A 14,552-nucleotide genomic window follows, 5' to 3' on the forward strand; every position below is an offset into this window, starting at 1 on the left:
TAACTGTTTCTCTCTAGCACAGCATTTGAAACTATCTTTTCAGTCTTGTAAATTAGTACAATAAGGTCCTGGGTTGAGTGAGTGGTGGAGTTTTTTGGTGGCAGGGGAGGGGGCTATCGGGGCGGCCCCCTGTGAGAAGCTTCTCGAAGCTCCCCCAGCTCCACGTCAGCTCCACTTCTGTTTGGGAAATTGAGCCAATCGGCTGCGCCTCTGCGATAACGTATTTAAGAAGGGATGTGGTGACAGGCAGTGGGACTTGTGAGGAGGAGTTGCTGCAGCTGCGTGAACACCAAGGTCAGTGGAGGAACGGAGGAAGAAAGGAGGGGGGAGGTGTGCCGGAGCAGAGACCCCCCTGTATCCTGTGGTGAGACGGCAGGGCAGCCCCCCCCTGCCACCCATGGAGATCTACGGTGGAGCAGACATTGATTTATGGCCTGTTGCTCCTGCTCACCTGATCAAGGTTCTGTGCCTGAAGAAGGCCGGGGTCTCATGGGAAAAGGTAGCCCAGTTGCTGTAATTCAGTGCTGGGAGGATTGCAGCCTGCGGGGGTGTCCCACGCCGGAGCAGCTCGGGAAGGGCTGCAGCCGTGGGAGGGACTCCAGTTGGAGGAAGTTAGTGACCCATGACGGAGCAGTGTGGGGAACGCTGCGGCCCGTGGGAGGAATTCAAGTCGGAGAAAGTTTGTGGAGGACTGTCTCCTGTGAGAGGGGGACCATGATGGAGCAGGAGGAACAAGTTCCGGACACTCCCCTCACCGAAGATGAAGGAAGTGGCAGCACTGACTGCACCCCCCATTCCCTGCCCCTGCGCCACTGGGGAGGAGGTAGAGATATCGGGAGCAGAGCTGAGCCCGGGAAGAAGGGAGGGGTGGGGGGAAGGTGTTCTCAAGATGTGGCAATGTTTCTCACTGTCCTACTCTGTTATGTGTTGTTAGTGTCTGTAATAAATGTATGTTCTTTTTTTTTCTTCCCCTAACAAGTCTGCCTTTTGCTCATGAGCATAAAAGGGGGATTTTTCCCCATCCCAGTCCTATCTTGAAGCCCAAGCCTGGCTCTCTGTCCCTTCTCATTGCCGGAGGGGAAGGGAGAGAGAGCTGCTGCATTGTGGTTGGCTGCCAATCAGGCCTAAACCACAACAATGCTTTAGCATGCTCTGGCAGTTTTATAGATGAGGCAAGTGTCACATTTCTCAAGTGTGATTGCACAGGTTCTTACTCCTGTACGTGTGTAACAAATGCATGGTATCCTACAGGTACAGAAACTGGATGTTACCAATAGAAGCAAGTTTGCTGAACATCAAGGCATGGCAACTTCACAAATTGAAAAGCTGGAGGGATCAACCTATTGCTAGAGAAGAATAGGAATATGAAGCAGGTAAATTGTAGGCCTGACCCCAGGCATTATCTCTGAAGGATACTGGACAACTTCCATCCACAACAGATGCATAAATCTTCAAGTTAAGGCACTGGAAAACTGCTAACCCTTCTAGTCACTTTAATGCATTCTGCCCTGCTTTGAACAAGGCCGTAAATCTGAAAGCAAAGCATGGCTTCCTACACTAGGTTAACAAATTTAGCAAAACATACATTCTTCTAATTAATTTTTACCATGGGGAAAAATAAAAATCTCTGCACTGCAAAACTAGGACAAAACTAAAACAGCAACTGTGATCATTTTGTAAGGTTCATAATTTCTGCACAGTACAGCTGGTTGATTATTTGGGAGTTAACAATTCTGTACTGAGATTTCTTTGGCTAGAGCATTTAGTTTATTTAACTTATGTAGAGATCAGCCTCACTGAGCCAAATTCTATTTTTTTCAGAAATCAGCTAAAACACTTCCAATAAGGTTGTTAATTGGATCAATTCCCAACTTTAAGACCATGAAAAGTCATTAAATTAAAATCTGTAGTTCAGTTAATTATCACCACCTATTTTTTTTTTTTCCTGACTATATAATTCTTCTCAGTGTTTTGGATAATTTGTCAAGAGAAACAGTGAAGGAAAAAATATTACTTGACACTAACTCTTCTTGACTGCAATAAATGAACTGAGAATTAGGAGGAGAAGAAATATATATTAAGAAAAGGTTTTGCATTCTAAAATGTCTTCTTCTGAAACTTTAGGTTTTATTTGGATTTCATTATAATAAGTTAAAATAAGTTACTGGTATCAAGTTGCCACCTGTGTTAGATAAAAGACTCCTTTTAGAACTGCCTGTAAGAGGCAGGGGAAGAAGTGAGAGCATGTGTGACATGAGGCAAAGCCCCTGGAACATCTTCAGCCAACAAAGGACACCTGCATGACTAGGACTCCATCCTGGGAAGAAATTAGCCAACAGGGATTCCCGAGAGGTGCAAGATGACAGCAGAACAATTTCTTGCTTTCCAGGAGTGAAAACAAAGGCCATCACTACACCAACATAGGGGAAGGTGCTTAGGCCATGTCTTGCATCGACACCAGTGCCACCACCACAAGCACAACCCTATGCATTTTGTACAACTTCATCAATCAGGGAAGGTAAACACAAGAGGAATACACTGACCACCTTGGAATTTTTCCCCTAAGACTATGGAAGTCAGACATTGGGGAAATACTTGGTGTCACTTAGCATTATGCAATTCTTTAGACAAAGAAGGGATGGTAAGGTCGGAAGTCTCATCAGTGGTACACAAATACATATAAACAGAGCCGTAACATGCACAATTCACTACAAGAAATAAAGATTCTCACATAGAAAAATAATTATATAGTTGGTGTAACTCAAAGTTGTGAGATGAACCACATTACAAAAAAAAAAAAAAAAAAAAAAAAAGGCAAACAAACCAACACTTAGAACATGCCTGAGGACCTACTGAAATGGGGGTGGGAAAGGAGTCTGCCAGTTTAGGCCAAAGACGTATCTGTATGGTAAAATTAAATAGTGCAATAAAAGGGTTAACCATTGAAGCCATCTATCTCATCAGAAGACAAAGATTTTTTTCAGCACCAGTTACTGAGCAACATTTATCCATAATACAGGAGAACTGCTACCAAGGATGACACCACTGGGAAACACATTTGACAGACATCAGATACACAGCAAAAAGAATACTTCTTTAGTTCCTCAAGTACTACATATCATCAATCTAGAAGGTTTGGTGCTCAGCATGTGATGCTTAATGCTGGTGTTCATTCCAATGGATAGATACCTGAACAGTCACTGGATACTTCAGAGATCATCAGGAGACTTATTTTTACCTGTAAACATCACCTAAAGCACTTGTCAGTGCAACTAAAGCATCAAATGTAAAAGCGGAATGTGTTAATGAAAACAAGAAACTAAAGGTGTCTTTACACATATTCCCTACCCTTTCCCTTGACAGAACAAAAGTTTTGCACATGCCAAGGAAGTTGCCTTCAACAAGATAGCACTCTGATTAAAAGATGACATTGAAACATTAGTAAGACTTGAGAGGCTAAAGTCTGTGTGGGGGGATCACATGTCCAGGAGTATGTTACAAACTCAAAAGGTACGGAACTAATACAGAATCTGTGCAACATCCAGAGCAACACTTTTCCTTTCCATGTTATGAAGCTGACGGAATCCGAAAAATAGAAAAAAAAACACAAAATCAGAACCCCAAAGACCATACCTGTAACAAAGGGTAAACATCTGCTGACATTAAGAATTTCAAGTCAACAAAGGTAGATAACTTATACCAAAGAATCTGGAAGGAATTAACTGAAAAAACCCTTTGCCAAAATAACATTAATTTCATATCACAGAAAACAAGTGAACACATATGACTGAAGTACTGCCAAAAAATAAGACCACATATTCCAAAAAAGTGTAGAATTTGGTATGAGCAGCTACGAATCAGTTAAAATGTGAGAGCTCTCCTTAGTGAATTAATGGAGCCATTATTGGAGATTCCTAATCAACTTCAGAGGTGCTAACAAGTCAGTGAAGTCGGCCAGTGTAGCATCGTCAAAGAAAAGTATTGCCAAAAATACCATCTAGCTCACAGAGAATGGAAATTAGAAAGGTGAACAAAAATAATTGTAAATAACATTTACAGCGTGAAAAGATTGCTATCATCTTGTCTTCCACTCTCTCAGTCTAATACATTTGGTCTCCTTTTGAACCAAAAAGTGGGGACATATCACAATTAAAAAAGGCCCTTCCCCCCATGATGCATCCCACTGGGACCAGCACAAATTCATCCACAGCATTCTCCCATTAAACAGTACTACTTAGAAGAGGATAAAGTCAAGTTACTGAAGAGGGAGGGGGAAAGAAAAAAAAAGTTATCTCATGCAAGTAAAGTTTTAAGCCATTGAAAGTATTAAAAGAAAATTTAAATGTTATTTTAGAAATCAGTATTAAAAAAAAAAAAAGAGACCACAGTTATTTTCAAACATTCTTGATAGCTGATTTTTAAACCAGGGGCTTTGATCTGACAGCAAGAGAGCTGCCAAAAAATAGTGGCAGAGAAAAGGAAAAGTGTGGCAAGGGACTGACACAGCAGGCTTCCACTGGACTTCTTAAGAAAAGATCATAACCTCTTGTTTTAGCTGCCCCGCCCCTGCCCGCCGCCTTGGTACTGAATGTTGTTCTAACCTGACACCTGAATCCTGAAATTAAGTTTCCCCTTCCTGTTATGGGAAACATGCAGCAGTACGACTTGGATTTCTGGCACTTAGAGGTCCAAGCATGCGATGAACCCTTGTTGTCTCAGGGCCCTCAATTCCGTGTACCTGATAGCGGGGAACACTCTCCTGGCTGCCGACTAACACCAAAGGCCAGCTTCAGTTTTCCGTCTTCTGGTTTAAATTTATGCCTTGACACCAAGTTACAAACGTAACGATGCTGATGACTCCAAACATTACTTCAAACTTGAAATGCAGAGTAGACATGTGAATGCACTACAGCAATTAAAAATGGGAAGATGGTAAGCTGAAGATATGAGCTTGATGCTATCTATATAAGGACATCCAACTTGTTAGGATAACTTTAACAGAACATTATGAATTATAGTAACACAACATTTTTGAAGAGTTGCTTAACCAAGTAAAATCCAAAATCCTGTAGAAAGTAAACCAGGTCCACTACACTTTCAGTATTACAAAGTTTACACAACAATGTTTAAAGATTAAAAATATTTTATTTACACTTTTCTTTATACACATTTTATACATTTTTTCAGTTTAAAACCCGAAGAGAGCATGTATATGCAAGTCTGAGCATACTGAATCCATAGCTAGGGAAAATTACTTTCTACCAAAAAAAGAGACAAGAAAAAAAGGCTTTATAACAGTTAAGAAGAGGCAATTCAATTATTCAGAGAAGTTTATAGCAGCCCTGGGGTAATCATTAGACAGTTAATCCAAATGTACATGAGGTCATATATAGATCATTTTAATTTTATATAGGAAAAGTATTTCCAATTGCTAGACACAAACACAGCACAGTTTGAAAATAACCTTTCCTGTTAAGTTATCAAATACATTCTTTTCAATACAAACAATCTGATATTGACACTGGAATCAAGTGGGGTAGTAAGGTGGAATTGCAACCTCCAGCATATAATAATTTATTTTAAAAAGATCTACAAAAATAACAATATATAGGGAAAATATTTAAAATAAAAACATAGCTCACTCTTCACCTGTTTCCAGAACTGACATAAAAGTTAGGTGGGTCCACTGAGGTAATAAAAGTCCCCTAAATATAGCTAACTTTACAGTCCTACATAACACTGCATTTGCTAGACTTACAATAAGGTTTTCTACCAGAGCCATAAACAAAAACTACCATCTGCAAATAGAAGTGGTTTTCCCCTAGCTACTAACTTAATATTAATCCAAAGGTATTAGAAATTGATCTTTGAAAGTTATTTTTAAGACTATATAAACATTAACTGAAATTTGGAAAGTGAAAAAAGAATTAGTAGAGGGAAATCCAAGAAAACTGTGCTCAAAACAAGTCAAGTTTTTCTGTCATCTGCCACATACAACTATGTTTTATGAAGTTTGCCCACATGAATGGAAATTTTAAAGTTACTAACTAACTTCCAAAAATAGAATACAGATGCAAAAGTAGTCATTAGTATCTATTTTAAGCAGCTTCAGATTGTTTTACAAACATTAAAATCTCAAAATGTTAGCTACAGGACACTGGCAAGCTTTGTTTTAAGTAATTACACGTGCTTTCCAGTTATGTTCTTTCCACCCTCCTTCAGCGAGCCCTGCCACATGCGATGGACCACACTTACTCAAGTAACTTCACCAGCTAAATTTTTATTAATGGAAGGAGAGCAGGACAGATGTTTTCTTTGATGCTCCCCATCCTATAAACACTTAAGCACAGGTTTTCTAACATTTGCGCTTTTATGTTTTCAAGTACCGTAGTTTTCTGTTTTCTTTATATTAGACTGTTCACATATATGAAGTATACACTTAAAGTGTTAAAAGAATCAGGAGTCCAATTCACTACTACTTTTTTTTTTTTGGTCGATAAGGAAAAATATATTAAAAAGGCAAAATACCCCTACAGATGCAACTACTTCTAAAAAGACTTTGTCATATAAATGCTGACACAAGCTTGAAGTTTAAAGCGCCAGTATTGTCTCCCCATAATGCTCACCCTCCTTGTGCAAAGAATGGACATAATGAGTTAAGCAAAGTCTTCCTTTTTAAACTGGTTTGAATTTGTACCTGCTGAATTTCATCCTCTGCTTCCTGAGTGTCAAGTGAAGCTTTGTCCCTGATGCAAGCTGTTATCATGTTATCAGCATGAAAAAACGTAGCACTTGTGTTTGTAAGGCAGGAGGTCCTCAAGAAAAAATGGCCGCAAATCTCAGAAACCAGAGAGTAAGTCACAAACTCTTAAAGCTAGTTATAACAGGACTGCTATCACACTGCAGAAAGTAGGGCATCCACACTTTTCAGAAGAAAGTAACATAAAAGCAGGTTGCCAGGTAGCTCCTATGCTGCCATCAGCCCCTCTTGCTAGCAGTGCTTTCTGAAATAGCAGAGCCTTTGTAAAATCAAGTACTGCTTTCCTCCAGCTGAATCAACGGGGGACAAAAAAATGCAAAAGGTGTTTTTGCCACCTAATACTTCCCACTACAAAACTACTACCAACACTTTGTGGGGAAAAATGAGCTATTTTTTCCTTATGCAGTATTTAAAAAAAACAAAAAACAAAAAACAAAAACAAACCAAACCAAAACCAACTGTCCCCTAAAAACAGATATAGCAGCAAGCAGAATGGGGACTGGCAGTGTCCAACCCCTTTACAGGAGCACTATGTTTTTTCTCCATTCTGGCTGATTTGAAAACAAAACTTCCTCCTGGAGCTAGTTACTCAATTAAGACATTAAGCAGATACATTTTTGCTATAAACGTGAAAAAAAATCCATAGACTGTAACTCACTATGTCCACTGCTAAGAAAGGCAAGTACACTTGCTGTTTAAAAGCAGGTCATGTGTTAAATTTTAAATATGTGGGTGAGATTAAATTTGCTGGTATTCAGTTATGGTTGGGGTGGGAATAGAAGAACCATCCCCCCCACCATCCCCCAACTTAATAATCAAAGATCATAACTTACCTTTTCCTTAACAAATGAGAGGCATTTAAATGCTTTTAAACCCCACCTTAATCTGATCATAATGCTCAAAATTTGATAGTAATAGGCAATTCTTATTAGCCAGCTTAGTTTTGTTTTTATTTAAACACTAAATTATCTGGAGCTAAATACTAAAAGCAAACACAAACAAAAGCTTTCAATTAAGAAATAAAAAGAAAATATCCCTCTAATACATAAAGTAACAAAAATAACTGCCTCAAAAGTTCCACTGCAATGAAAAAGAGAACGCACTCTAATTTTATATTTCATGTTTGAAACAATAAAAGCACAGTAGAAATGTAAATTAACAAAACATTCTCACATACCCCCCACATGTTCTAAACCCAAGCAAATTCCAATCATTCCTAATGCTCGAAAGGTTACAGCCAGCTTCTCAATGGAGACACAACTTCAGGGAAGCTGAAACCAACAGTTCAAGTTAGAATTTCACAGAATAATTACTATTACAGTCCTGAACAAGACCTTTCAGAACTGGGCACCTGAAGATAAATAGGAATTTTAAAACAGAGCACCTAAAAATGATCTGGTTCTTCATGTTTCAAGTGTCAATACTCATCAATGACTTTAGTGGCGGCTGCTTAGCATGAAGAACTTCAGAAGGTGCTTAAATGCAGACTCAAAATCATAACTTGAGAAATCCCTATCCTCACCATTACTTTTAATAAAGTCTTGGCCATGTCTCTTTGCTACACCTGAATCATGGAAGACCAGATATCAGAACCATGTTCATTCTCCAGATTGGCCCTAGATAAAAGTGAAGTACTCTGCACTACACATCACATGCCCATGAAAGCCTACTCAATCAGGATTCGTTTTTGCTGCCCCATAAACTTACTGAGAAATGAGCTGCTGACAAAAAAGAACAAAAACAATAGAAAACCCTTGTTTTTTTCTTGTGCCCCAATATTTCATGAACTATGTACAGTAGAACCTTCTTTCTTGCACACAGCCAGCACCTACTCGAGTCAGTTTCTCTCTGCACCCATGCACAGTAATGTACACACAAGTCTCACAGTGAAACTAAGGTTTTAGTATAAATCATACTGGCTTTAAGTTAAGGTATTAAGAAAGTAAATTACATTTCTAATTCAGTAAACTGAATTTTAATTTAAAAAAAAGATGTAAATTTAACCACAAAGTAGTCTGTGTCAGAAGGCTGAATATCAATATTTGGTCCAGTCACTACTAGTGTAAATAACTGATAGCTACAGCTATGATGGCATATTCTCTCTTTCTGTTAAAAGATATGGAAAAGAAAATACTCTATCAATAAATCATTTCTAATTTAAAAAAAAAAAAAAATCTGCCAACTTGCCATATAGCTCCAAACCCTCACATCTCAACCCAGAACACAATTACTACAAAAATATTAAAATACAAATATGAGGAGTTCTACAGGTCCTTTTAACTTCTATCAATTATTTCAAACTTAGTTTAGGCAAGTAGGTGTTATTTTTAATGTAGGAAATATAGGGTGATTTTGGTCCCTTTGTAAGTGCATTCTTTTGAACTCCCTGAGTACTGTACATTCCTTTTCTACAGTGATTTCTGACTGGAAGATGCTGAATAAAGTGGTCTTGCATTGCTGCATATAAAGTAAAGTCTATTGCTTAAAGTGAAACACGGCAGCATAAGATTTTACAAAATATGCACGTGCATGTTTCAGCATTTTGCCCCTATGCATCTGAACTAAATGTGAGCCTTCAACTTCTCCAAATCTCTCCTTTAGATTCTAGAAGTGGATAATTTCACATCATCAAAGATATGTAATTATAATTATTTATGTCTTTGCAGATAATTCTTACCAGTCTACTGTCAGTAATATCTGCAAGTTAACATAATGGAGTTATTCAAAGCCCTCTTGGACCACACATCTCAATTCAGGCACTCCAAGGTCAGTAGCTATAGCTGTGTAGGGTTTTTTTTAAAACAAACATAAACAGTACCAACCATCCAACCAACTTACTCCACATTTTCAAAACACAGTAGTTCATAGCAGTTGATAATTAAAATAATAGTGATAAAAAAAGATGATACCACTTTAATACAAGTACCAAGTACATGTATTGAAGTATGAGTACAAGCAAAGTACTGAGAATAAACTAGTATATCCAGTTCCGAAAATAACTGTGGGTCGAAACAGTGCTGAGCATTTGCTTACTGACATTTTCCATTTTCATAAAAAAGAAAACTGGGCAGCGCATCCAAACATAAAAGAAACTCAGGTAGGATGTATTTCCTTTTTAAAAAATAATTTCTAAAATAACAAATTAATTATCAACAGTTCATTATGTAGCATCAATATAAACAGTTTAAAGTTACTGAATCAATCAGTATATACTAAAGATACTTCAATACCAAACGAGGCCTCCAGTTACCTAAAAACTTCCAATTATTTAGCTCATTAAAGGATAGTACTATACCTTAAATTCAACAGATATGGCTGAATCTGTGCACTAGTTAAAATATTGTAACTGCACATAAAAAGATGTATTTATATATAATTTTTACAGTGTATGCATGTGTGTGTATGTATTTTTTACTCACCAACAAACACAATGCAGACAATAGAAGGCAGCATAGAAATAGTGTTTTGAATATAAAAATGTTTTGCTTTCAATTTAGTAGAAAATGTGTAATTTGCATTTTGGCAGACTTACTGGTACTACTATACAAAACCAGGAAAAAGGTCATGCAAAGGGATCAAGATTTTTCTTCAACGTATATAAGGGAAAACAAAAACACCTAACAGATTTGAGAATACTTTGCAATTAACAGCAAAAGCATCCAAAAGACAATATAAAATACAGAAATTATTTAGGTTTGTTATTTTATACCTGGTTGTACCCTAGTACAGATGATAAGTTTTATTTTGACAGCCAACAAAAAAATGAAAATATAGTCTTTCTTCTCTTCCTTGCACAAATATTTTGTTAAACTCAACTGATTTCAGAAGCATAGTGGTATAATGGTCATTTAAAAAAAATAAAGAAAGTATTACGGACATAAAATGTTACCAAAAAATTAGCACACTCAAAAATATATTTTTCTTTCCCTTACTTACAATTATGTTTGTTAAAAAAACCAAAGCTTTTACAATAACAGACCAACTACTGGCTTTTTTAATAAACTTGGTGAGTATACTCCCTGTGCATCCTGTTTCTCTTAAGCATTTAGCAGTTGTTCTTGTACACAAGGTAATGTCTCTGAAGGAATTCAATTGCTTCCTATTTTTTTTACAAATTAGGTATAGCTTTTTGTATTTCACTGGGTTGTTCGTTCTGTTTTAGCTGCAACGTCTAACATGCTCCAAAACATATTCAGGGAAGTGCAAGCTGCAGACTTGTAAGCCATCCAGCTTGCATGGCATCCTTGGATATTCATCTTCTTTCCATTTGTTTTCCTCTGGATCAAAGGTGAGAATCGAATCACTGTAATGACCATTGTAACAAAGGCCTCCAAGAACCATTATCTGTTTGTCCAGAACAGCTACACCATGGCCACTCCTACCAATTGGCATAGAAGCCAATATAGTCCATTGATCAGTATCTGGGTCATAAACCTCTGTAGAAGGACATCCTTGAGATTCAAAGGAGGCCCTCAGGATCACACAGACACCACCAAAGACATAAAGTTTACCATTATAAGAAATCATTTTGTGAAAGCATCTTGCATAATTCATTTTGCATTTGTTCTCCCAACAGTTAGTGACCACTTGAGTTCTCCTTGTTCGCTGCTCTACTGTCCCTTCTTTACTGGGATCAAACACACACACTTGCTTAGAAGTTGAAGATGATGTAATTCCACCAGTGATATACAACTTGTTACCAAGCACAGTCCCTTCATGTCCATATTTATTGACTGGATAGGGATCCACAAATTCCCACTTATCTTCAGTAATATCATACCGTTCAGTGGAGTAAAACGTTTCATCCCTGGTTCTCCCAGCCACTGCATAAACATACCTCCCAATAACTCCAACAGCAAACTCAGAACGTGGAACAGACATGTCTGCCATTCGTAACCAAGTGTTCTGTCTTGGGTCATACCTAAACACTTTGGATGAAGCATGAAACTCACCATCTGGTCCCAGTTCTTCCCCACCTAACAGGAACACAAAGTTATTCACAATGGCAAGGCAGTCTGGTCGTAAAGGTACTTGAGGACCCTCTAGTTCCCACCAGACCCTTGGTTTGTGCAAGAGAAGAATTTTACTGTTTACCATACTGTGTCCTATCATTCCTCTAAATACTGCAGTCTGGGGTTTGGCAGAACGAATTTTGTTCGATTTCATTTCCATCAAAGGCTGTTGGTGAACGCTATGAAAGTAATTCATGGCTTGGTCAACCTCATGTCGCAGCTGCCGGGAGTATCGATAAAACTCTGATGTTTTTACCTATGAATACATTTAAAAGATATTAAAATTCTGACCAACAATCCAGAAAACCTAAATGACTATGTGTCATTAGAAGATTATTTTACTTAGTTTCATTCAGGCAATCTTGACAGCAATTGCATTTGTGCATGGAGGCTTAGGCTAATGTACTGTTATCCAAAATCCAGGAGGCAATTTAGTGATTAACAGCAGTGACTAATATTTTCAGCAGAATACTCACATGCAGAATTTAAGCTGGAATTAGGCACAACTGAAATCCTCAAGTCTAAAAATCATCATTCCTTCTCTCCAAAACAGCCTCTGTTCATCTTCTGCTTAATCCACGAAGCAACTAAATTAAAAATGCACTAGTTCCCTGGTTTTGAAAAACACTCTACACCCCCATTCTGTGTTTACCAAGGTCTACTCTCATCTAATTTCTGCTGATTTCTCACAGGTGAGCCCAAGCAGGTATTCCCAAATGCCAGTCTCTGCTCACAGGGCTGTTTAACTGGGGGGGGGGGGCTGTGAAGGGAAGGTACGGACACCCCTTTCTACAGATCACGTGATCACACTAACCACTTATCATGATCGTTACCTTATGGATTCCCCTGTGAGTCTCCACATGTTCACCAACGCCTCCAACACAAGAGGAAAACATCTCTAACCTATAATCCTTTGGCCTTGCATTTATTTGGTAAATTGTGGAGATGGGTTTGAACTTCCACTTCCCACATGAGAGTTACAACCTCTGAATTATCACACAGTAGTGAAGTGCTCCTTCTCAGTGCCATCTCAATTTGGAAAGAGCTATTCCTGCTCAGTTTTACTGGAGTTCGGTGGGGAGATTGCAAGAATTTACCTTTCCAGGACCCCTTCTACTATCTAAGCCCATTTAAGTTCCTGAAACTGGTCCTGAGACAATACCAAAACACAACCCCATCTTGAACATTTTAATATATCTAGTTCCAGGCAGTCCTTGGGTCACAACGTGATTCTCTTCAAAGAGGCTTCACTCTTCCTGTACAGTCTGGTCTAACACAGGATTCTGAATTACACTTCTAAAATAAATAAAAACCTGCCAGATATTGCCAAATTCACAAATCTTCTATCAGATTTGAGCCTAAGTCACAGTTTCTTTCACATAAAACTGGATTGCTTTCAAACACTCCGAATGCCTTTAGTTTGCACCAGCTCCAAAAAGAGAAGCAACACTCTGAAAAGTGTCAGGCCACTCTGAAATTTCAAAATGACCATGAGATAACATCAGAAGCTACCATTTTTCAATATCTGTTCCCCCCACCTCCGTCTGTTACCTGTCCCGAGGGACAAAAGCCTGTACCACCACGTACCTAAGGGGTGGTGGTGTGAGTTTTCATCCATATGAAAAGCAATTTGGAAATGAATGTTCTCTATACCTTGTGAATAAAGTAGTTGCTTGTTCATAAACACACACCAATCAAATTTCGTTAGCTTTCTGTTCATTTCTCTTCCTTGTGTAATAATTAAGACATTCTGCCGTCACATAAACATTTTTTAAAATCTTTTGAACTGTTATTACAAGACACAATTCACATGGATTCTGAGATTGTTTTACACATCAGATTTTCAAAAAACCCTGAATACTAACCTACCATTGTAAAGCACTGTATAGCTCAAGAGTTACAGTGACCTGATGGTTTTATTTACACTTTTTCTTTCCCCCACTTTATTTTGATAAGTTCAACCTATCTTTGCTTGGAAAAAGAGGATGGTCACCTGCAGATTGCATATATTATTCTTGGGGCAATATCCAACCTCTTTCCACCATTTTTACTGGGGGTGATGATGGAACAAAAAAGTTAACTTTGGGATAATGATTATAAAACACCCACAGTAAGCCCAACTCTGCTGGGGAGTAGCAGACCTATTTTCTTACTGCAGATAAAGAATATACCATCCAAACACAGATCTGCTCATATGGCATTTGTTAGAATAAACCATATACCTTGCCTGACTGAAAAGATTGAACATAAAATCCAGAAAATATGCTGGGGGAGAACCACAGTACATAAAAATGGTAAAATATAGAAAGCCTTAAAGGTTACAGAAAGTGAAACAGGAAGTTAAAATAATAAAGAATCATGGATGGATTACTTTATCTGTAGAAGTAACTTTCAAATTCTAAACCAGCACTACTATTTAGCACATTCCTGAACTGGAGCTATCATTTTTGGAATTAAACAAAAAGATAAACACTTTTTATTCCACCTATATGCATTTTCTTGGGTGATTATGGAAGACAACAGGATCAACATGCTTACAACGTGAGGCATGCCAGCAAAGCCTGGCAGAGATGGAAAATGTTTTTTCTTTCCCCTTCAACATTTACAACTCTGTCTTTAGATCTAGAAACTGAAATGCCAGCCAGAAACTGAAATTAAAATAAGCTTCATAAATCCTCACCACTCTTCTCCTTCACATAGCCTAAATCTCACCCCATGAGAGCATGCAAAAGGAAACAAGGAATATCTCTAATTCCAGAGACAGAATCTCAAGATCAGGG

The 14,552-nt window shown here is 38.0% G+C and overlaps 1 protein-coding gene across 11 annotated transcripts in view; it reads right to left on the minus strand.

Moving 5' to 3' along the window:
* Positions 1–5,125: 5,125 nt before the first annotated feature.
* KLHL15 (kelch like family member 15) overlaps positions 5,126–14,552 on the minus strand; it is a 29,899-nt gene continuing 20,472 nt past the window's right edge. For all 11 annotated transcript variants that reach the window (XM_042788356.1, XM_042788360.1, XM_042788359.1 and 8 more), the window contains one exon: positions 5,126–12,028. In XM_042788356.1, coding sequence (XP_042644290.1) covers positions 10,919–12,028 — 1,110 coding nt within the window. In that variant the 3' untranslated portion in view covers positions 5,126–10,918. The remainder of the gene's footprint in view (positions 12,029–14,552) is intronic.

This window comes from Tyto alba, unplaced genomic scaffold (assembly GCF_018691265.1).
Source record: "Tyto alba isolate M040663 unplaced genomic scaffold, T.alba_DEE_v4.0 Super-Scaffold_14, whole genome shotgun sequence".
Classification (NCBI taxonomy): domain Eukaryota; kingdom Metazoa; phylum Chordata; class Aves; order Strigiformes; family Tytonidae; genus Tyto; species Tyto alba.